At 49.0% G+C, this 22,658-nt stretch overlaps 1 protein-coding gene across 1 annotated transcript in view; it reads left to right on the forward strand.

The window, feature by feature from the left end:
• Window positions 1-5,629, forward strand: part of GRIK3 (glutamate ionotropic receptor kainate type subunit 3) — a 121,932-nt gene extending 116,303 nt beyond the window's left edge. Inside the window, exons 15-16 of the mRNA XM_074850831.1 lie at window positions 183-433; window positions 1,497-5,629. Coding sequence (XP_074706932.1) covers window positions 183-433; window positions 1,497-1,691 — 446 coding nt within the window. The 3' untranslated portion in view covers window positions 1,692-5,629. The remainder of the gene's footprint in view (window positions 1-182; window positions 434-1,496) is intronic.
• The last annotated feature ends 17,029 nt before the right edge of the window (window positions 5,630-22,658 follow it).

The following is a 22,658-nucleotide window of genomic DNA, read 5'->3' on the forward strand; positions in this document are numbered from 1 at the left end:
CAAATACAACAGATGGGATTGAGATCATCCAGTGCCAACAGCAGATTTCCAAATACCAAAGCTTACGCTGTCTGCCTGGTGGAGAGCTCTGAACAGCCCTGCTTAACGCAGACATGGTCCCCTTCTTTGTGCGAGTTTTGTCCTCCCTTCCCTCTGTGTGTAATGGTGTTCCCTCTCCCCAGGGTCACCCTACAGGGACAAGATCACCATCGCCATCCTCCAGCTCCAGGAAGAGGACAAGCTCCATGTAATGAAGGAGAAGTGGTGGCGGGGGAATGGCTGCCCTGAGGACGAGAACAAGGAGGCCAGCGCTCTGGGCATCCAAAACATCGGTGGGATTTTCATCGTTTTGGCAGCAGGCTTGGTGCTGTCCGTCTTCGTGGCCATGGTGGAGTTCATCTACAAGCTGCGCAAAACGGCAGAGCGTGAGCAGGTACTGATTTCCTCCGTTTCCCTGCACCACCATTAGCCCAGCGTTGAGGATTTTGCACGCTGACCCCAGGGACAGGCAGGGAGACGGGCAGAGGGACCCAGCCCTGCCCCTGCTGCCTGGAGGTCCAAGCGCCCGCAGCCCAAGGGCTGACATGCAGCACCCCCAAGACGCCATCCCTAAGGCTCCTTGCTCTGTCCCGCTCTGACAGCCTCAGGGCAGGGGCAAACCACGTCCACCCCGATCAGGGTTGTCTGCTGCTGCAGTAACTGGCCTAGTAAACATCTGTAGGGCAATTTTGAGCAAGCCGACACATAAGTCATGAAAATATGGACAGAGGTCCCTGGGAAGGACCTTTCTGAGCTGTTATATCCACTCGCCACTATCCCATGCAATCGTGTTGCGTATTCCAGGCGTAACGTGTACATGCATGAAGTCTCCATCTCTCCTCCCTCCCCACTCCCATTCAAAGAGCCTCAAGGAACTGGTCAGGGCCCACCAGGAAACCTCAAACTATCTTATCAACAACACTGACACAAACAGCCCATCCCACCCGCAGTGGCTGAGTGGTGCTCATGAAACAAGAGGACTGCTTTTATGTTTTTCCCCTCTTCCTTGCGTGTCATGGTGCAGTAAGTGGAAAGTGCTTTTGTGTGCACAACCAGAAATCAAAGCAAGCTGCCCACGTGACGGACTAGATAGATGAAGGAAAACTGCCCACTAGCAAGCCCAGCAGGACTCGATAGCCCTCTGACTCCCAGCACATAAACCTACCAGACCCCCAGCAGGGATCACACAAAGCACCAGCACTCCAACAGCCGCCTGTAGCTCTGCCTTTTTGCAGGATTTAGTGTGTCAAAGGTACAATTCTTGCCAAAGGAGAGAGGGGTCAATCAGACGCCCATGCATCACTGAAGCCCCACTAAGCACAGCTGATGCCTTAAATGCAACCTAAACCCGGTGCTTGCCCTCTACAGAGCCCAGTTTCAGCATCCTCCTGCTCACGGAGAGGTTAGCAGAATGTTTTGCCAGGAGTAACGGTGCTTTTTGTCCCTGCTCTCCCCAGCGCTCCTTCTGCAGTGCCATGGCCGATGAGATCCGGCTGTCGCTCACCTGCCAGCGCCGGGTCAAACACAAGCCCCAGCCACCCGTCATGGTGAAGACAGACGCCGTGATCAACATGCACACGTTCAACGACCGACGGCTGCCGGGGAAGGACAACATGACCTGCAACACTGGCTTGACACCTGTGTTTCCCTAGGGAATGGGAACAGGGGGGCGGGAGGGACAGAACTGCGGCAGACAAGGCTGGATGCACTCTTAACTAGGAAAGAAAGGATTAAAAAACAAGAAAAAAAAAAAAGGAAAAAAAAAAGCCTGGTTTGGTTCATTTCAAGAACAAGGCCTTTGCAACACAACTGCATCGATCACTGGCACAGAAGAACTTCAAAGCACGGACTGTAACATGGGTCTTGGAGCTTTTCTGGTTTTTGTTATTTTTCGTTCCTTTTTTTTTTAATGCTTAGATCCTACAGGCCTCATGGAGTCCAAACATGCTACCATCCAGGAGTCTGATGTTTACATACTGAAAACACATGGAGGCGAAAGAGAATTGAGCCAAACTGACCCTCGGCGGGTAAGGAGGAGCCCCCGAGCAAGGCTTCTTTAGCATGGCAATAAAAAGAAACACTTTGTCAGGTGCAGCATGAGCAGCCGTCTGTGCGAGCATCTATTCCACACTGACATACACAGCACACGGAGGACACGTTGTCCAGGAAAGGGAAAGGTATCTGCGAAGCACCGTGACGGTCCAGGCCGTGCCGTCTCTCGAAGCAGCTCACGGTGGCCCTTTACCTCACGGCTGTGCTGGCCGTGGCCACCCACAGCTGGGGGTGCGCTGGGAGAAGGCGACACACGTTCATCGGTAGATCCAAGCCAGCTGCCCGCAAAGGGGCAAGTAAGCCCGAGGGAGCCGAGCTCCTGGCCAGGGAGGCGTGCACAGGAGCTGCTGCCATTCCGAGTGACAGCACCCACACGCCCTGTGCCAAACGCCAGCCCACGCCCAGGGTGACACCATGATCTCTGGGTCCTCAGCTCCTTCACCCTCTCTGCAAAGCTCGGTCTCTCCTGCAAAGAAGCACGGAAAGCGGCCGAGCCCACGGGCATCAGCCGCAGCTGGAGCAGAGCTGTCTCCAAGAGCTGAACGGTACCAATTTCCGTGAAATCCAGCAGCGCTGAACTGCAGCTCTGCTGCGTCTGCACTCAGAGCAGGAGGGGACTCTATGGCTGGTTTAGGACTAAACGCTCTCCACGGCATCAGAGACCTGAAAGACGAAGTCTCCGCCTGCGGGGCCAGGGCTGGCCGGGGACAAGCAGCACTGTGTGAGCCAAACCTGACACCCCTCTTGCTCTGCCCGGGGAACCACAGCCCCTCAGGCAGCATCTCCACGTGATTTAAGCAAACACACACTGAAATGTTTTTAAGAAATCTTCCATGAACTGTGTTCTTATTTTCAGGTTGCTTAATCCAGAAGGCTGGTCCTGCAGATGAATTTAGTCAGAATTACCAAAGACCCCTCTGCTGACTGAAAGCAACACTCGAGTAACATCACTGAGCTCCATCCCTCCCTCCACGGGGAACCGCACGGGTGGCCAGTGGGACACTCTGTGGCTTAATTTGCAAAACGAAACGAACAGAAATGGCTCTGCCCATTGTAACCCAGAACATCAGAGTATTGCAAAGGTGCTTACAAGCTCTGATTTAAACAGTGATGTTGAAGAAAAGAGTAACCTCCTGCCCTCGCAGACATACCGAGGACAGTGACCTGCCGCAGACCACGCCGCTGCTGGGACCCCTCCTGCACCCCCCCCAACCCTGCTTTGGAGGGCAGGCAGGGCAGCGCGGCGATGGAGCAGCCGAGGCCCGAGCTCTGCATCCCGAAGCTTCGCCCTCTGTGCCGTGAGCGTAGCGAGGTGCCGCGGCCACCGCAGGAACCAGCAGCTGAACTGACCCAGTTTGCCCTCCCCTACCTGCAAGGCCTTTCTGGAAAGTTTATCCTCGCCCAAAGGAACAAACCTGTTTGTAACTGATTTCAGATTTTTTTTCCCCACCTGTTTCTTTCTGAGGCTGTCAGGAAGGTTTTCTTTGGAGCTGATCAGAATTAGCAAATTAGCTCAAGGGGAGATAGCTGTTCCCCTCCCACCCCATCACAGAACATAATTTGTCCTTATTTTGTTTTTTCTGTGATGTAAAGAAGCAACATAGTGACCTGAAACAAAAAAAGGTAATTTGTCATATTTTGACTCAAAGATACGCAAAGAATTTAGATTAATTTCCACCTTTTCATAGAAAACATGAAAAATTAGGGGTAAAAGCTGCCAACTCAATGGACATCATATTCTTAATAGTTTGCTGACCAAATACCTACAGCAGAGGACAGACTGGAAGTATGGGTCTGCTTCCCAAAGCTAATGACATTCTTTCTGTATTCCTTTGCAAATCCTTAGGCTTGTCAGAGTAAAAGATTTTGTTTTCTTTGCAGATTTCTAAACTCTTAGAGATTCTTACAATTAAGGCAGATTAAAACAAAGCCTGAAACTGGCTTTAAATGTCCAGAGAGTAAATATTACCAATACCATAAACCCCATCTATTCATCTTTGACACCAAGTTTGATTTGATTTTACTCACCAATATCCCAGAGTAATAGGTGAGCATCTGGAATTACTGGTGCTATCTGCCAACAAGCCCAAACCCTGCAGATTAACCTCTCCCCTTCTCTCTCTGCACTGACCATACACTGGCCATGAAATAGCCGCTAATTTCATGCACCTACTTTACGGTTTTCTTTAAATCTTGACCATTAAAACGTTTGACATTTAACATCAAGGCAATGTTCTGCACTGCTCAAAGCGAGGACGGAGCAGGGGGAGCTGCCTGGGAGCGCAGCCCGGCAGGGCCCTGGCTCCAGCGCAGGGTGAGCTGCGGGCCCCAGGCCCAGGGTTAGTCCAGCCTGTGGCCACACTGCTCGGCAGAGACCGGAGTCTCTCCTGTTGCTTCCATTTACCCTGTGAGCTCCTTGCCTTCACCCCGGGGAGTGCGGGAGCCCCTAAGCCATGAGGTGCTTTATCCCAGAGGAGCAGTGACGACTGACGCTGAGCAGCGATGTGCTGGGCGACTTCAGAGGGGACAGACCTGATGACAAAGCCTCGGAGCCTTCTGCAACCTGTTTGTGACTATCGACAACTCAATGTCTTAGAAACCATCTGACTTCCAACTTTGTGTAAATCAGTTCCTTTCCTCACTTGGTGGGCAGAGGGACCGAAAAAGTGAGGAGGAAAAACAGAAAAAACAGGTTTGGGATATTAAACTGTATCTAAACTGTCATCACCTCAGTTCACTGTCCCTTTATCACTCGCTTTTTCCTTCCAGCTCTCCTGTGAGACAGAGCAGGGGCACAGTGGGGAGCTTTGTTTGGGTTGCTTTTCTGTTTGGAGTTAACCAACAGCGCGTGTTGGGTACGATGTCGAGAGGACAGATCCACAAAGAGACGGAATATGCAAAGGGGAACCAACTCCAGCACTGGGCAGCCACTGCTCCCCGCCGGCGGGCGCTGCTGCGGAGCAGGATTCTGGGAATCGCCACAAAGGGACTCTGCAGAGCCAGACAGCTCTTGCCCAGCGCTCGCTAACCCCAGCCACGCGCAGCCAAACCGCGGGGAGACCCCGAGCCCCAACACCCGGCAACTGCGGGTGTGACGGCACGGCCCAGCACAGGCATCCCCGGGCAGCTCGGGCTGGCGGGGCAGGAGCGCTCCTGGGCAGCGGTGCCGCAAGCCCTCTGCTGACTGTACCTTACTTTGACATGTTTCTCAAAAAAAGATGAAAAAAAAAAGAAAAAAAAAAAAGAGTGGAAAAAAAGGAAAAAATGGTCTCCGTGACATTCAGGGGATTTTCCTTTGTGGACATGCAGAATTTCTATGAATATAGTTTTTTGTAAACATTTTGTAACAATTTTGGTTTCATAGTAACTGTGTTACTTGCTGATCATTCTAGGCTGATGTAAATAAAATTTCAAAAAAAAAAGAAAAAATTCTGATTATTTTCCTTTTTAAGACACTGTGATATATCAAAGTGCACAGTTTGCTGTATGAAGTAATATGGTTTTAAATTTTAAATAAAAAATAATTTCTAGAAAATAATGAGGTTTATGCCTGTTTCTACTGAACAACTCCCTTCTTCCTTGTTGAAATTTTATACCTAAAACCAAGCTGTTTAATGACATCCCCTGCCTCTCCTGATAATCAGCCATAAAAAGTCAATGATAAAAAAACCAATTCACAACTAAACCCAAACATCTGAGAAGAGCTGCTGGTGCTGCTCGCCAGAGGGGATTTGTGCACGTTTAGGAGCAGTGATGATGGGCTTGACCGCGCCCCACGGAGAGGAAGGAAAGATCCCCATTTGCTTCATCTTCGGGCAGAGGGGGGTAAAACAGACGACGGGGGTCAGAGAGCGTAACTCTCCCTGTCCTCGTACACCTACAGAAAGTTTGGGATCAGACAATTAAGTGCCAGGACTCCCCGAAGAGCCATCTGCAGCAGCGCTCCCCCAGTGTGGTTCGCCCGGAGGCTGCGTGTGCTTTTCATTACAGAAAGGTGCCTGAGCCCCTCCGACGAGCCCGCAGGTCCCCAGCGGGCTTCAAGGTTCATAAAAGCTCTGTTTACCTGCTTTGCCTTTCGATGTAAGTCAAAAATCTTATTAGCCTGATAAAAGCTGAGAGCACCCTAAAGGCCAATGTTTATTAGTCTGAAATCTTTATGACTCTGCTTTATTATATTGAGGCAGGGAGAAAATGTCTGCGGTTTTTGGGGTGGGAACAATGAGAGCGACTGGTGCTGTGCCATTCCAGGCCACCGCAGAACAGACTCGAGAAGTGGCGGCACAGCCCTGGGGACAGCGAGCCTCGCTCCCCAGACACCCCTCTCCCTCACTGCAAGAGACGGGCACTGCCCTGGAAATGCCTTGGGGCGGAACGGTGGCATTTTAGGCGCTGTGCTTGTGCATTTATTAAATAATCCCCAGAAGTTGCCATTTCCTGTACACTGAGATTTAAAAGTCAATTCCTTCCCATTTGAATTAATTTTAAGGGTCACCCTCATAAATCTTTCTCATCTCTATCCACTCAGGCCCCCTGGAAAACTGCAGCTTTGACTGCCAAGGAGGGACTTTCAGAGCAGAGCCGAGTCTCACTTTTATACTCTGAACCCTGATCAATATGCAGAGAACATGTCAAAAAGAAGAAGGGAAAAAAAGGTAAAAGCAACCGATGCCTTTACAAAGCTTCTTCTATATTGCTTATGTGAGACCTGCTTCTGGGGATGAAATCCCTTCCCACGTGCCAAGGGTTGCAGCAAGGGAACGGCTGCTCCTGTCTGCTGAGGGGAGCACAGGGCAGCGTGGGCTGACCCTGCGCGGCAAACCTCCGCCTGTGCTAGGGATAGGAGGAATTGTCAACATAAATCGTTATCACCAATAACGCAAGGCAGCAATTAACCTTGTCAGTCAACAGATCACCCTTTACTGACTGTGAACCCACCACCTCAAAGCTGCCAATCATGCTACAAATGAATAATTAATCAGACAACAGATTTCACTCATAAAAAAGGAGATCGGTTTCCTTTGAGCACCAATTAGTCCCTCTGGGCAAAACAGGGAGAAAAATTGGGAAGTGGTGAGAGAAGCATCTCTGCCCAGTCTCCCACCTCCCTGTCCCATCCAGGCACCTTTAGGCATTTTAGATTTTCAGCTCAGCAGAGAGAATAATTTTTAACCTGTATTTCTTTCAGCAAAATCCCATTTTAAAGCGGTAATCACACATCTGCAAGCAGGTGTTTCCCTGACCCTGGATGTCTGAGCTCTGACACAGCCCTGTGCCTGCTGGCAGGGAAGGCCAGCCAGCACCGACCACCACTCCTCCCCTGCGCTCCTGCTCTCCACCTGGCAGCTACGAACACCAACTCTTTCCTGCTCCCTCAAAACAAACCAAAACGTTGTCACTCAGGAAGGACTCAGGCAAATTTGGACCTAAATGTTTCCATCAGCAAAATACACCTGATTTCCTTAACGAAAATTTGGGGATGGAACAGAGAGAATGAGGACAGCAGGAAATCCAGCGTCTCCTCTAATGCACTCCGTGGTGGGTTTAACAGAGCGAGAGACGGTCGCTACATGTCAGAAGAATTGGGTATGCGTCATTAACATGCAGGCCCATAACCACCGTGGAAACAGGGAGCTGTAACTACATATAATAAAATAACTTTCCACTTGAAAAAGCCCTTGCCTTTCAGGCATCGAGAGCCTTTCAGGATCTTGATGCGATTTTCAGAAGTGGCATTATCGTCACCCCGAGCGAGCTTGCTGAGCACGCCAGGGGTGAGCACGGCTCATGCCACCTCCATCTCCTGCTCTGCAGATGAGAAACTGAAGCGACTTGCTCCCCGGGGCGGTCAGCAGGGAGCAACGGAGCCTCCTCGGGAGCCCCCTCTGCTATCCCCGCTTCCAGGAGGAACGACGCGGGAACGGGGCAGGCTGGGCCCTGCAGAACCAGAGCGTAATGGCAACAAGAGGTGAAATCCAGCAGCAAAGCGAGCTCGCCAGCTCACGGCAGAGCAGCCGGCACAAAACAAAGCTCACCCTGAGCCTTCGCTGGACACCCAGTCCGAATCCAAACTTGCTCGTGACATTTGGGAGAATTTGGTGACATCTTCCTTCAAGAATTTCTGTGCAACTTCTGCACTGGATTCTTCCACCAGAACTGAAACATCAAACCAGCCACGGGGCCAGTGTCGTACATTAACGTTCTGCGTTTAACTAGAAATATCTGGGGTTGTGGCTCGGATAGCTGTGCATCCTGCAGGAGCTCAGGGAAACAGAAGAAAAGAAACAAAGCAGAAGACACCAGAAAACTGAAAGACCCGTCGTACCTAGAGGGGCAGGTAAGGGGAGGAGAGCAGGAGTCCGGCTCTGTCAGCAGAACGACAGGTGAGGGTCACGGGACCGAGCTCCCGGCTGGGCCTGGGGCCGGGGACAGGCTCTGTGCCTGCTCACACCCCAGCAGAACCCGCTCTTTCGCCGGATGTTTACAGCATCAGCAGCCATGGACACGTGGCTCTGGTTTTCCTCTGCATTTCCAGACATTAAAAAAAATTAAAAAGTGCAACGCCCTGCTCCAACCTAAGAACGGGTTCCCTAATGCTGCTCCTGCCTGGGGCATCCCCGTGCTGCCTGCGGACTCGGGTGCGCGGGGAGATGGGGGAGCACCCAGGGCTGCTCTCCACACTGCGAGGGAGCACCCAGGACGGGTCAGGACTGGAGCAGAATCAGGCCCCGCTGCCAGACAGAGCGAGCAGGAGCAGCTCAGCCGGAGGTGTTGGTGCACAGGGACGTTTTCAGAGCTGAAAGTGCTGAGCAATTTGCTGGGGCAGACAGGGTGCTGACACCTTTTATTTTAAGTAGTATCAATGGTGCTATTTAGTACACTCTGAACACCGACTGAAAGCATGATCTTAGTAAACAAGAACTCTTTTGGCAGCGCTGAAGTAACATATGGGCTCTGTATATAATGTGCCTTGAAATGGTTTCTGTAGATTAGCAAAGTGACTGTGATACAGCTAATACTTCACAACCCCAAAGAGACTCTGCATTGGCTGAAAGGAGGAGCAGGTCTGGAGCAGCTTCTGTTTGGGGGCATTAAAGGGAAGCAGGTGGAACCAGAACCTGACCTCCAGCAGAAGGGAAAGGGCATCATTACAGGAAGAAAGGGGGCACACAGCAGAGTACAGGGTTAGATGAATCATTGCAGAAAAGGCTGGAAGTGCGCTGCAGAAAGATTTCAGGCACAGACCATCCCATCCTTTTAGGGCGTTTTACCCTTCAGCACTAGTTAGCTTATTTTCATCCTCCCCTGCTGCCCAGAATTTCTTTCCATTTTCTACATGCATGCTGTTTACTCACATTATGGCTTTTTCTCCATTAATGTGTTTATCTTTCTCCCTATGCTTTGTTGGATGCACCATTCACTGCTTCTTTATAGCAAAGTGTCTGCTACACTCTGACAGTGAATTTTGCTCAGGGAAGTTTAGGCTGCTGCTAACACTGTTGTTATTGGGGTATCATTAACCACAGAGATCTGCACCATTTTTACAGAGTCGGTGGCAGCCCCCTGCACTCCTCAGTGCCGAGGAGCGGAGGGGCTGTGGGTGCCGAGGGGAACCAGCCCACGGGGCACAGCCACGGTTCTCCTGCTCCTGGGGATCAGGGCACTCAGCTCCCTGGGATGGCAGCAAGCAGCAAACCCATGGCAGAGCCCTGCTGCTCCCAGCCGCCTCCAAAAATTCAAGTGGGACAGCACAAGAAATCACAGTCCCCAGCACCCTGGTGTCTGCAGCACACAGACCTGCCCAGGCCCTTGTCCCTCCTGCTCAGAGCTGGAAAAATCACTGTCCCCCCACGCAGCGATGGCCGGGTCAGTGTCTGGGATCTCACAGCCTGCAGCTCACGCCATCCCACCCCTGCGGGGGTCACCTGCCTGCGAGGACTCATCTGTGCTCTCCCAGGACCCGGAACAGGCACCCCCTGAGCCAGAAAAGCACTTGAGCAAAGGAGAAAAGTTGGTTTGGAGGAGACTTCCAGTTGTAGAAAGGCAATGAGTTTTATTCCAAGTATTTTCAGCAATATTGCTCTCCCTTTTTGTGGCCTTGCTAAAACTGCTCTGAGAGACATAATTAAAGTGTTTAAGAAGCATCTGTCATTATTAAAACAAAGTTGCTTTGCAATTTTACTATTTTGCTGCAGTTTCATTATCTTATGTAAATGAGCTGCCTATTCCCTTCTGCAGCGTGGGCTGCAGAGGGATAGAAGCCCCAGTGAGAAAATTTATTACCAGCTCTCACTCTTGAGATTATCAATTGCAAATGAAGGAGCATAAATACATCTTCTTTAGCTGCTTATGCCACATTAACGAATATGCTCCAAGCTAATGGCTTTGCCACCCTTGTCTCCTCAGACAGGAGCAGAGCGTGGGGGGGAGGACTCCTTTAGTTCACAGAAGCATTAGAGAGGCTTGAGTAGCTGGGTGTTAAGCAGCAGGTTGTTACTACAATGCTAATCCCAATCTATCCTGCAGATGATCGTGCAGCTACAATAGGCACTACAAGTGCAATCGTTTGTCTTTTAGCATGAATTCTGGTCCTCTTGATGCACTGCAACATAATCACACCCCACAGCCCTGCTCACATTTCCAGCTTTATAGCTTGTTCCTACACACACGTCTACGATTCCAGTTTGCCTTGTGCCCTGGTGTTTCCATGGCACAAAACACACTTAGAGACACTGTCTCTAACCCCAAACCTCCTTGAAGGCTCTGAGCCTGCCAGGATCAGCTGTCCCTGACCCCCGAGCAACGGAGCGAGCCTGTGGGGAGCCCTGTGGCTGGACCACCAAGGCGAGGGGCCGCAGCCACCAGAGAGGCCCCGCTCCCCTCCTGGATGGAAATTCGGTGTGAACATAAGTGGGGTCACCGGCACGCATGGGGCTGGCAGAGCTGAACGGCTCCAGACCAGACACATCAAACACCTGAGAACAAGAGATCATCAACCAAATAGCTTCTAGGCTGAACAACCCTGGGGAAACTAGAAAAATTAAATGCATTTTTTCCTCCACACAGAGGAGGACATATATACAAGAACACAAATGATCTACATTATAGATGCTTAACCATTAACAGGGCAGGATTTGGCTCAGATGCGATACAGCTTAGCCATCACCTACACTCACACTTACAAACCAGGGTCATGGTCACTACCCATCAACCATCTCCCCAGCCTCACCCATCTGGGGGAGCAGCCTTTAAGGTGCTTTGCAAGCCATTACAGGTGCCCTTGTTTCTGTCACCGAACATCCAGCAGCATCTGACATTAGTCATCACCAAAGAACATCAGAAAAGAGGCAATTAGCTAAGTAGACCAGCCACAGACATCCAGGCAGAACGCTGTAATCAGGACGTGGTTTGACAGGCTGCCAAGGCCCAGGCTCACCTCGGGCTTTCACAGGGATGCCAGGGTGCCCCGTTCCCCAGCATCCCCCAGCACGGCGGGTCTCCTCCACATGCCAGAGACCCCCGACAAAGGCGGAGGGACATCTTCTTTAGAGCATTTCTAGCAGACTGAAATGGCGGCTAATGTTGTGCAATCCAAACCTGGCAGCCAGCAAGCAAACATCCATCAGAAGTGGGTAATTGATGCTATCTAGGGCCAGTTTATTCCAATCAATACAGCACTCTCTACATCGGTATTCACCACAGCCCTCTTCTGTTCCAGAGGGTTAGAAAATGTTATTATCCAGACAAACCCCTAATTCCAACAAATTCGATTACCCAGGCAAATGAAAATAACACAAACAAAACTGTCTGAGATTCTGAGGACTGAATTGCATGTTGGTGGGTTTATTTATTTATTTCCAACAGGATCTACAGTGCACATCATGGACGCGTTGGGTTTAAAATCAGTTTGGAAAGAGCAGCCCTCCGGCACCCGCTTACGCAAACACAAACCCACAATTAGCTTAAAGACTACACTCCAAATGGCTTCTCGGAGGACCTGGCCCTTCCAGACTAACTGAGTGAGGCTTTTTCTCTCCCTCTCATCTCTTTCAGCCTCGTCTGCAAGAGGCAGGCCTGTTCGGTGAGGTCCAAGTGCTCAAACTTGGACCTAAAGAACTATTTAAATAACCATGAATGTTAAATACGAGATTTGGAAACCTTTTGAATTTGTTCTTACTCCCTTTAGGCTTTTTTCCAGTAGATGCCAATAGCTAGAAAGGTCTGGTAAACAAATTTGCAATCCCAAATGTTTTCTAGCACAGTGCAATTGAGGTGGATGCTGCAGAATGGTCCCAGAAAGTAAAGCTGGAATTTTTATTCCCCTCAGAATTGAGGTCTGATGAGACAGTCTGGACTAACTCACCAATGGACACATGCCAAGTGACTTCTGTATGCAAGCACAAGAACTGAAATTCCAATTTTCACACCCAAGAAAGCTGTCGTGGCACTCCTTTGAAATGAGCAAGGATGATTGATGAAGTAAACAACAAAGCTGGGTGGAAAGGGCAATGTTATTGTTTTTCAAGGGGGGAAAAAGAATAATTTTCATTACAAAGCCTCCAATGAAAATTTTAAAACAATCGAAATTGTTTCGATTTCCTTAAAATGTAGCAGTGAGAGAAATGCTAACTTCCCTGACAGGGCTGCAGGGATCCACGGACCAAGAGCTCGGCCTCTCCACACAGTCCCCCAATCCAAAAAGACAAAAACTGTGCATGGAGCCGCTCAGAAGTGTTTCTGCCAGGCCAGCTGACGTCTCGGCACGCTCCCCTCGCCAACGCCAGGGCCTCGCCCGTCAGCTGGGGCAATGGCTTCCCTGCACTCGCCATCGTGTTCTCCCCAGACACCACGTCTGCACTGTTCAATCCAAACCGTGGGTGCTCCCTTCCTCTAAGCAAGATCATTCAGAAACACTTTGTTGCTGCTACACACCAGAATATGTAAAAAAGTCATTCCTAGGCTGGTGGCAGGCCTAAGGCAGCACTCTAATTAGGCCATCAATAACCCAGAGCAGCTGCTCAGAAAGAATTCAGCTGTTCAAAGATGGAAAAGTCCATTAAGTTTATTGCATGAAATGTTGGACATGGTTTAGACAGAGGATCACTGCCAATTTATATAAACTACCAAAAATCTGCCAAATGAAGGAAGTGGAGGCAGGACAGGGCATTTTTAAACTGTCATTACCCCTGGAGGGAAGGGAAGATCCATTTATCCAGTGTTGCTATCAAGAAGCAACAAGTACGATGACATTTGCAGAGCCGGTGCTGCTATTCCATGGCTGGTTTAGAAGAACAGAGCTTTCGGGGGAAAAGGGCTGGACTAAAAGGCTTCTTAAAAGGTTTTTTTCCTTGCAAGCAGATAGCAAGTTAAGGTCATAAAATGCTAAAGAAAATAACGTGTATACCCTCTATTTACTAACAACAAGAAGACCTCAGAACTCAGCTTTGTTTCAGGAGCTTCGAAAATTTATCTGTACCACCAACTCGGAAGAGGCTTTTACTCATCAGATTACCAGCACTTCCTTCCCAGCCACAGCACAAATGTGCACAATCAGGCACAGAACTCTTGTTAGCTTTATTTTATCCAAACTTTTCAAAGTATAAAAGAGATTCTGCTTGGAATTAGCTACAAAGATGAGCAGAGACACCTCCAGGCAAAGACATACAATTAACAGCAGCAAGCGTGATAGTCTACAGCTGCCAGCAACGTGATACGGCTGGAGTCTGAGGGGGCACTGACAGTGCTCACCATGGAAGAGGCCAGGGTGACCTCAGATGCCTGGAACTCCTGCAGTGCCACGGGGTGTAGTGGCCACCACCTGCCAATCCTTGCACACTGAACAGTGGAGCAGGTCGTGGTGGCAGCTTCACGCTCACCGGAAAACCTGTTGGGAACGTGCAGAAGCATGTACGTGTGCGCAGCCACGGAAACGTCACCCCAGGTGGGCAGAGGGACCACAGAGACCAGGCTTCCGGGGACCACGATGCTGAGAGTGTGCAGAGAAAAATCCAGAAATTGATATGGAATTCATTTGCCATATGACATGAAAATAGCTGGAGTAATATAGAACTGGAAAAAACCCCATGTAGTTATCAAATAGCGCAGGAATATAAGATAATTACTAAGTATTTCAGTAACTGTGGGGTTTGAAATGTGACGATATAACAAGCCACACAAAAGGCTTTTAAATGTTTTCAAGTTGTTCAGAAGGGGAAGAAAGTTATACTTCATCTGCCCATAAAGGTGATAAACCATACACAGGATTAATTAGCAGCAATTAGCAACTAGTGAGTTCCTCTGATAATGCTTCAGGAAAGGAACCCGTGTGTTTAAAGGCTCTCAGCCCACAGCTACGTTGGACGGGCACACAGCCCAAACCACTATCCCAAGAATAATTTCTGTGATTTGCATCAAAGCCTCAATCCTTCAGGAGACCAGTGACCAGGAGACATTTTGATAGATACTTCGGCAAATAAAGAACAAGTGGAAAACTCAGTGGGCAAGTTGCTGCAGCTCCTTGAGCTGGAAGGCAGAGCAGAGCAGGGAGCCAGCGGCCGTGGGGAGCGCAGGGCCGGCTGCCGGCAGAGCCCTGACCCAGAGCAGGCACCGGGACCAGCAGGGCCACGTCTGCTCACACATTCGGGCTCCCCGACCTCGCCAAGGCATGATGCAAACTCCTAGAGACTGCTGGGCCCTTTGAAATCCCACGCTGCAGAGAAGCTTCCGGGGACGTTGCAAGAGCGCGTCAGGGCAAGGAGCACGGCCAGCGCCGAGGCGGCAGTCAGGGACAGGAGGAAGAGGAGGAGGAAGCAATTCCAGCTTCTGGGGCACATTATCCAGCTGCTTCGCTGCCAACAGCCAGCTCTGCGGGGACAGACTGGATGGCAGGAATGTGCAGAAAGGTGCAGCGGGGATCTGAAGGCTCTGCATTGTCAATCTAAAGGCAGCCTATAGGGAGGTATTAGAGTATAATACATGGCTGGCCCCAGCAACTGCCGAAGGCTGGCATAAAGAGAGGAACAAAGGAAGGAACTTGAAACGGTTCAAAGAGGTCCTATTTTTAGGAAAAGATAAAGGACTCGCCTTTGGAACTGCCTGCCTCGCTGGTGGCTGGGCACTCAAATCACCAGGCGTTTCTGAAGATGTGCCTGCAACTCCAGAAAAGCCTTTCTGTGCCTGGGGAGCCGGGCCACACGCCGCGAGCTTCAGCTACGGCACCTCTGCAGGAAAGAGTTGGGCATCTTCAGTAACTGCTTTTTGTAACTACCAAAATTAATCTGTGGGGTAAAGATTCCCATCAACACTAATAAATAAAAATCAAGCCTACATCTTCTCAAAAAATCCTTTTCTTTCCACTCTGGGGATTGTAAATTCCCACAAAACTAAGAAAATTGAGAGCAATTTTTAAATGCTGGTCTGGCAATAAAATACCAATCTCTCACAAATGGAATTCGGAACATACAACAACAGGCTATACATTATCCTGCCTGAAAACTCCCTCGGGGGAAATAAGGTTATCAAAACTTCAGAGAACTTAATGCAAACGCTGATCCTTCTCCAGTGCAAATGAACAGCATGGGGAGGTATTGCTGTAGCACTTTCCTCTGCTGCAGAGAGGTTGGTTGGAATTTGAACTTGCTGAAATAGCCCTATCGCCTCTGATTTCTCATTCATGCTGCAGTTCCTCCCCAGCATTCAGCATTTATTTACAGAAAGGTTATTTTCATGCTACCCTTCACATTATGATACAAGCTGCTGCAGAGTTCACAGACGAGGTTCACATAAACAGTAAGCTTAAATTTGAAAAATCATTCATAATACTATGGGGGTTTGGGGGGAAAATTAATCCAAAATCTGAAGTTACAAACTGAAATTCTGTCTCAAGCTGTTTCAGTATTGGATGGGAGTCAGCAACAACCCATTTCACCTCTGGCTATCTCAGGAGAGGAAGAGCAGCAGCAGCAGCACTTTGCCAGCCGTGGCGAGGTGCGAGGGTTCGGGGTGTGCTCAGCAGCACCGGAGGAGTGTGAGCACCGCAGCATGGGACCGGCTCACTGGGGAGCCCAGCTGGGGAGACGCTGCCCACAGCACGGCCCAGGGCCCTTGGAGGTGTCCTCAGAACAAGTCTTGCTGGATGTCTACAAAGCCTAATGCATTTTTTTTGCTGATGCCACGTGCTTCTATCCAGCAGAGGATGATCTGGGACTGCACGGGCTGGATGTTTTTAAGAGCCACATCCAGTCCAGGCAACATTAACAAGGCAACAACTTCATAAACTTTAGAATTAGAATTTAGAAATATGCTTTTCCTGCAAGTTTTTATCAGGTTTCCCAACTGGAGACTGACCTTTGTCTGACCAGAGGAGGACAGGAGCCTCTTCAACAGGCACTGCCATAAGCCCTGTCACGTACCATCACTTCTGCATCTCTCCGCACTCTGCTCACGCAACCACCTACCCACCAGATTTCGGTTTGCCGTGTCTCCGGTGGGTGGCAGGACCACATCAGAACTCTCTTTATCCAGCTGTATTTTTAATTAGGGTATGTTTTGCTTCTACCTGTTCAGATGTCTGCTCTAAATACCACATCTCTCTCTGGGGTGCCACAGGAGACTGATATACAACATACAGTGCTGGAGTATTTGTTTTCTTCAGCTGAGACACAATTTCACCACATTTAGCAAGAAGAAACCTTGAGAAACATAACTGAATTAGAAGAAACCAACTTGTATTTCCAAGAAGGAGGTTTCGCCCAGCTAACTCACTGGATGCATGCCAAGGCTCCTCTGCTCTGCGAGATGAGGGGAACAGAGTGGGCTGTTGTATTTGTACACTTAACTGCTCAGAACCTCTCTGCAACGCATCGCCTTGTCTAAAGGGAAGGATCCAGTAATCAGAGGTGCTTATTCAGTGACAATTGCCGCCATTTTTGTCATCAATTTTGAGACACTCAAATGATTTTTCTTTTTCCACTGGAAAGTACTGAGTAGAAAAGTTGAGCATACTGGTAACAGTAGAAAAATAAGAAAGAATGAAAAATACTAATCAAAGTAAATTATTAAATCCTTGTGTTCTGGAGCAAAAGCAGACCCAAGAATTATCCATCTTAGGACAGATATGGTGTTTCTAGACTGAAACAGTACCAAAACGTTTCCTAGCTTCAAAGACAGATTTCAGCATTAAGCCTCTCTGGATCTAATCAGAGAAAATTTAGAAATCCTCATAAACAAAGGTTCCCTGCAAGCAAAGGGGGTCAGTAACGAGGAGCACAGCGAAGCCCCTCTGAAGGTGGAGAGCTTGAACCGCTCCCATACAGATGCATTCCAGATTTGGTCATTCTTCTTCTTTGCACTAAAACAGAGCAAGCCTGCAGGACAAGGCCCCTCTTAAGGTCCCAAAGCAGCAAATACACCTGGGTTTAGAAGGAAAGAGGGCATTTTTATGGCAAGAAATAAAGGGAGAGGAATAGATAGAGAATTTAAGGATGCAGCGGTAAAGACTGAGGTGAGGGTTGGGATTAACTTCAAAAGAAAAGCATCCCCAAGAACTGAACGGCTGCTTCGGGCACAGAAATTTCTTACGGCCTTATCTTTACAGACAGCTGGGCCTCTGCCATGTAAAGCCGTGGCTACAGACACGCCCAGTTCTGTAGAAGGTGTTTGAGAGGAAGATTTGTGCCTGCCCAGCAGCGGGAGAAGGGACAAAGGGTCCGTTGTGTAACAGCCTGTTTCCCCTGTGATGCTTTATACTCGTCAGGCTGAATCCACGTTTGGGAAGTTTAACACAGAAGTGAAATCCCACAGCAAACACCTGTGCACAGCTCAGGGTGCCACTTAAATACACGTCACACAGTTCAATCCAAATCTGCCTCTGCGGGACACAGACGTCAGTCGGGCCTAGGGCAGACACACTCCAGCCCGGGCTCCACAAGGGCTGCGTCCCCTCTGCCGCTCCGCGCGGCCGCACCGGCGGGCAGCCAGCGCTGTCCTCTGCTCCCAGGAACGACTTATTTTTTAGACTGACCTGTCAACATTTTGTAACCCAACCAATAGCCAGAAGAATATTTATACTGCTTTCCTTCCCCAGTACACTGTGAAAGAGATTTTATAGATGTACTAAATATCTGCTTTAAATTATTATGAAGTGTAGTAAAACGCCATAAAGCCATCAGTCACCTGTGGGAAATGAACTGAATTAAAGCTGGTTACAATTTACAGTCCAAGCTCTCGTCCAGCTGTTTAGGGTTTGTTGCATCCCAAAATTAGCAATGGAGGAAAGCCAGACTGCAGATGTAGGAGAAGCGATATTGGTGGCAGCAGTACCAGTAGCACTGATTTCTTTCAGTAGCAACAGAAATAGCACTAGTGAGTCCCCACAGTACTGCCAGGCAAAAAATAAAAAAAAAAAAAAAAAAAAAAGAGGCAGCAAAGTAAGTTCCAGTTTTATCCCCTTTTTGTCTCATTCTGTGAGCTGGGCAGAGGATGAGAGGTGAGCGAATGGCTGTCACTGCAGAGTGTCCCCATCTCCTGCAGGAGGGTCACCGGCACCTTCCCCCTCCTCCTCCTAACGCCTCTGGGTCCAGGATAGAGGCGAAGCTGGGGGGCACAGCCCCTGCTCGGGGGGCACAGCCCCTGCTCCAGGACCCATGCAGCCGGGGAGCCCCGGCTCCTTCGGTTCCCACGATGCCTTTCTGCCCAGGAGCTTCTGCCTCTTCTCACATGTGGCAATATAATGCCTGACCATTTTGTACAGCCTCTTTTCTGCCATAAAATACCATTGCTCAGCCTCACCTGCGATAAAAATCCTTCCCATCAAAGCTGCTTCCCAGACACCCTCAGATGAAGGAGGTTTCTAATGATCTTGGTTAAAATGACCACCAATCTATTTTTCAACCTTTTTTTAATTTCATTTTAGCCAGGCAACATACACAGAGTTTTGTATGCACCTCATGAAAACACTAGTCAAAATCTGCGCTTCTGAAGAAATTTATAGCAAATTAACATTTGTCAGTTTTTTACTTTTTCTTGTTGTTCACAATTAATGAGGCCTCATATTCTCCCTAAAATGTGGAATGATTTCTTCTGAGATCCCACGAGACACATTAGACTTTTGGAATATCAATCCAATTCACGCCTTCCTGAGATTTTAAATTAATCACACTGATTATAGCTTTATTTACTCACTGAGGTCTACTTAGTCCTTCCTTTGTTGCTGTAAAAAGCTTGTTATTCTCTTTAATTGAACTGCTTTTGTAAACTGCATGCATTCTCACTAATTATTTTCCTTGATGAGAGTGGAGTTCCTAATTACTAATGCTCCCCTGAAATCTGTCATCTGACAAGGAACGTTAAAGCGGCGTTATGGACCAATTCTGGGGTAGGAAGGGCACGGATCAGAGAACAGGGAAGGGAAGGAAGAGGCTGCGGGGAGCGGGGGCTTTCGGCCCCTTTTCTGTGCTCTCCCCACGCCAGGCCACCTCGCCCCGTGCCACACGGCCCAGCGCTCCTGAAGCCGCGGCAGCCACGGAGCCAGCCCTGAGCCACGTGCAAGCAGGAGACGAGAACAACGCCGACATCTGCCTCGCTCGAATGCACGATAACTGGGGGGAAATTACAATTATGAACTTTACGATATTTAGAGTCTTCAAATGAAAGATTAATTTGATAACGCATTTCATGTATATCAAAATTATTCAAACACTTGCGCTGCTTTGTTGAAGACGTTCGCCTTTTAAATTTATTTTTAGAGTCAAAACACAGACTTCTTAAATTAACATTTTTTTATTTCAATAAGATACTTTTGAGTTGATTTCCCTCAATCTAATTCTAATGCAGCATTAAAAAAAATCAGAAACATTTATATCAACTAACAGAAACTAAATGTGCCATTTGATCAAAACCGTCTGTGTTGTCATTTTTCATTTTGGCTAGAAACAAGCTTTTCTGCAGTGAAACATTCCGAGAATAGTGTAGCTTTTAAGTTTAGCCCATAGAAAATAATTATATTAATAACACACAGAATAAAGACACATCAGTTTCCTACTGAACATCCTGCAACCTAAGGAGGCGGCGGCAGGCAGACAGGAGGACGCCAGAAAGGACCCTGGCCCCGGTGCGTGGCCACGCTGGGATGACACCGGCATCATCCTGTCTGGGGCAGGTTTGAACAGGGGATTCAGAGGAAAACAATGAAATGACTTGATAGCTGCTTACACAGAGCTCTCACAAGGCGCAGTACCAGGAAAAACTCTATGTTTGTTTGCAAATCAAACAAGTAACCAAATAAATCCAGCGTCTTGAGCCAAATGGAAGCGGGGGCTGACCTCATCCCAAACGAGGAGCGGGACAAGAGCCAGCACCTGAAGCCGATACGCTGAACTCGGTGCAAGGGGAAAGGGGGAGCAGAGGAAAGATGCAACAGCCATAAAATAATGGCTATAGCAGGGCAGGATTGCCCTGACCCCTGGCTATGGATAAGCAGTTTCAGGCAATGAAAACCTGAACAAGTTCAGCTATGCAGATGGAGAGGAATAGCTTCCAGATGCTAAGCAGGAGCGTACAGGACTTCAGCACAGCCTGGACACAACTCCCTGATAAGAAACTCCAGTCTGAAGTTTGGAAGCTAATCCCGGGGTTAGAAGTGAGCAGGCTGTGCTGTCGGCTGGGCTCCACAGGTTTCTGGACATCAGGATGGATTTGCTCAGGAAGGGAAGAGCGCCGCCGCCTACAGTCACCAGTGATTGTTCCTATGGGTGTCTCATCCCGCTACGGCCTCAACCCGGCCTTGCTTAATTCAGGAGAGCGGGCGAGTTCGCAGTTCGTAGTGACTCTGATGCAGACACTGTCAGGAGCTGTAAATACGTTGTACACGCTTGTTCACATTTATTTGTGTGTTTATTCTTCTCGCTGGCAGTTACATGGGTTTTAGGTCAGTAAGAGCATTGTAATGCTTGGTGAATGAGATAAAACAGCGTCTGTCTCTAGTCAAATGCATAAAATACCAATATCTCATTTTTAGTTGAATACGTACACAGGTCTCTTGCAGAATGGATCTCCTAACCAGATTAGATGCCATTTGAAGTCTCTGGAGAGCACTCATAAATACATTATGGGATTTGCATAACAACAGGCAGTTTAAGTGGCACACAGAAGGAACAGATGATGATCCGCAAAACAAATCTGCATGTCTGAAAACTCCCTCCTCTGTTGGTACTCATCTTGTACGGCATCAACCCACATCTCAGCAAGCAAACAGCAAGTCCTCTGACTTCATCTTAGTGATGCAACACTAATCTGCAATAACGTTCCCTCCTGATTAACCAGCAGGGACAGAAGCCCACACCTCCTCTCCACAGCCCCGGCTTACACCATGACCACGCGCGGTGTCTGGAGATGGGCACTGCGGTGGGATCCCACCTGCACGGCACGGCACGCTCCCCGGGGCTTTACAGAGAGGGCGGGAGCACGGACAATAACAAGAGCAGGACAAGGCAGCTGACGGGTGACTGGCAAAGCGCTGCCACCTTTGAAAGGTCAAAGTGCAGTCTGGTACGCCCAGGCTGTAACAGGCTGGTGATGGAGACCCGGGAGGAACTGACTCTGCCCTACAAAAGGAATGCACAGAGGCATCAGGCAGAAGGGTTTCAGTCAGCTGCCTTCTGCTCTGCATCCTCCCTCAGTGTTAAATGTTTTAAGAGACTGCATGGGAAGGTTCATTTTCTTGGTTCAAAGAAGGTTGTGATCCTCTGACAGTCACTTAAATAAACAGTACGTGGTTTCTAGAAGCAAGTCCCAAGCTGCAGCGACCATTAAGGCCACGAACAAATGGCACAATGCAGAAGCACCCCAAGCCAGCAGCGGCACAAGCTCCGAGTAGCCGGGGGAGCAGCGGAGGGGGGCACAGGTGCAGCTGGCAAATGTGTGGGGAGAGCAGGGTCGGGCGTGAGACAGGAGTGAGTGCCCCAGCAAAACTGTACGGGTATGCTAGGCTAAAAATGAGCAGAATTTGACCAGAGCTGGGGAAAGAGTCTGAGATTATATCTGACTTTGTCACTCAGTTCCACAAACACTAGAATTACCTCCTCTCATCCAAAGGTATACTCTTTTTTTCAAAGAAAATCCTACTGGAAAAGCCATTTTTCACTGTGACAGATGACCATTTGCATCCAATTACACATCTCCCCCTTTCCAGATGTGGCTGGAAATTTATATACTCGACTCAGGGACACAGCTAGATGCCATCCCCAGCCTCACCTCTTCCAAGACTAATGAGACACTATGAAGAGTGAGGCTTTGATAGCTCAGCACATCACAACAAAGAATCTCAGGTCATGCCTACAGTCGGGAACATTTAAATGAGACGACCCCAGTTTTAGTACAGGGCTTGCTAAGTGGAGAGCTTGCTATTTTGGGTAGACACAGAGGAGTCCCTGGTGCATTTAGAGCTTTAAGAGGACTATCGTGATGGGCAGTTCTAATGAAACCTCAGCTGCAGAGCTATTTACACAGATGTTTTACCAGCACATAGTGCAGCAGGCTCTGCATCAAGACCTTCTGATGGACCCAGGCCCAAT

This window comes from Strix aluco, chromosome 26 (assembly GCF_031877795.1).
Source record: "Strix aluco isolate bStrAlu1 chromosome 26, bStrAlu1.hap1, whole genome shotgun sequence".
Classification (NCBI taxonomy): domain Eukaryota; kingdom Metazoa; phylum Chordata; class Aves; order Strigiformes; family Strigidae; genus Strix; species Strix aluco.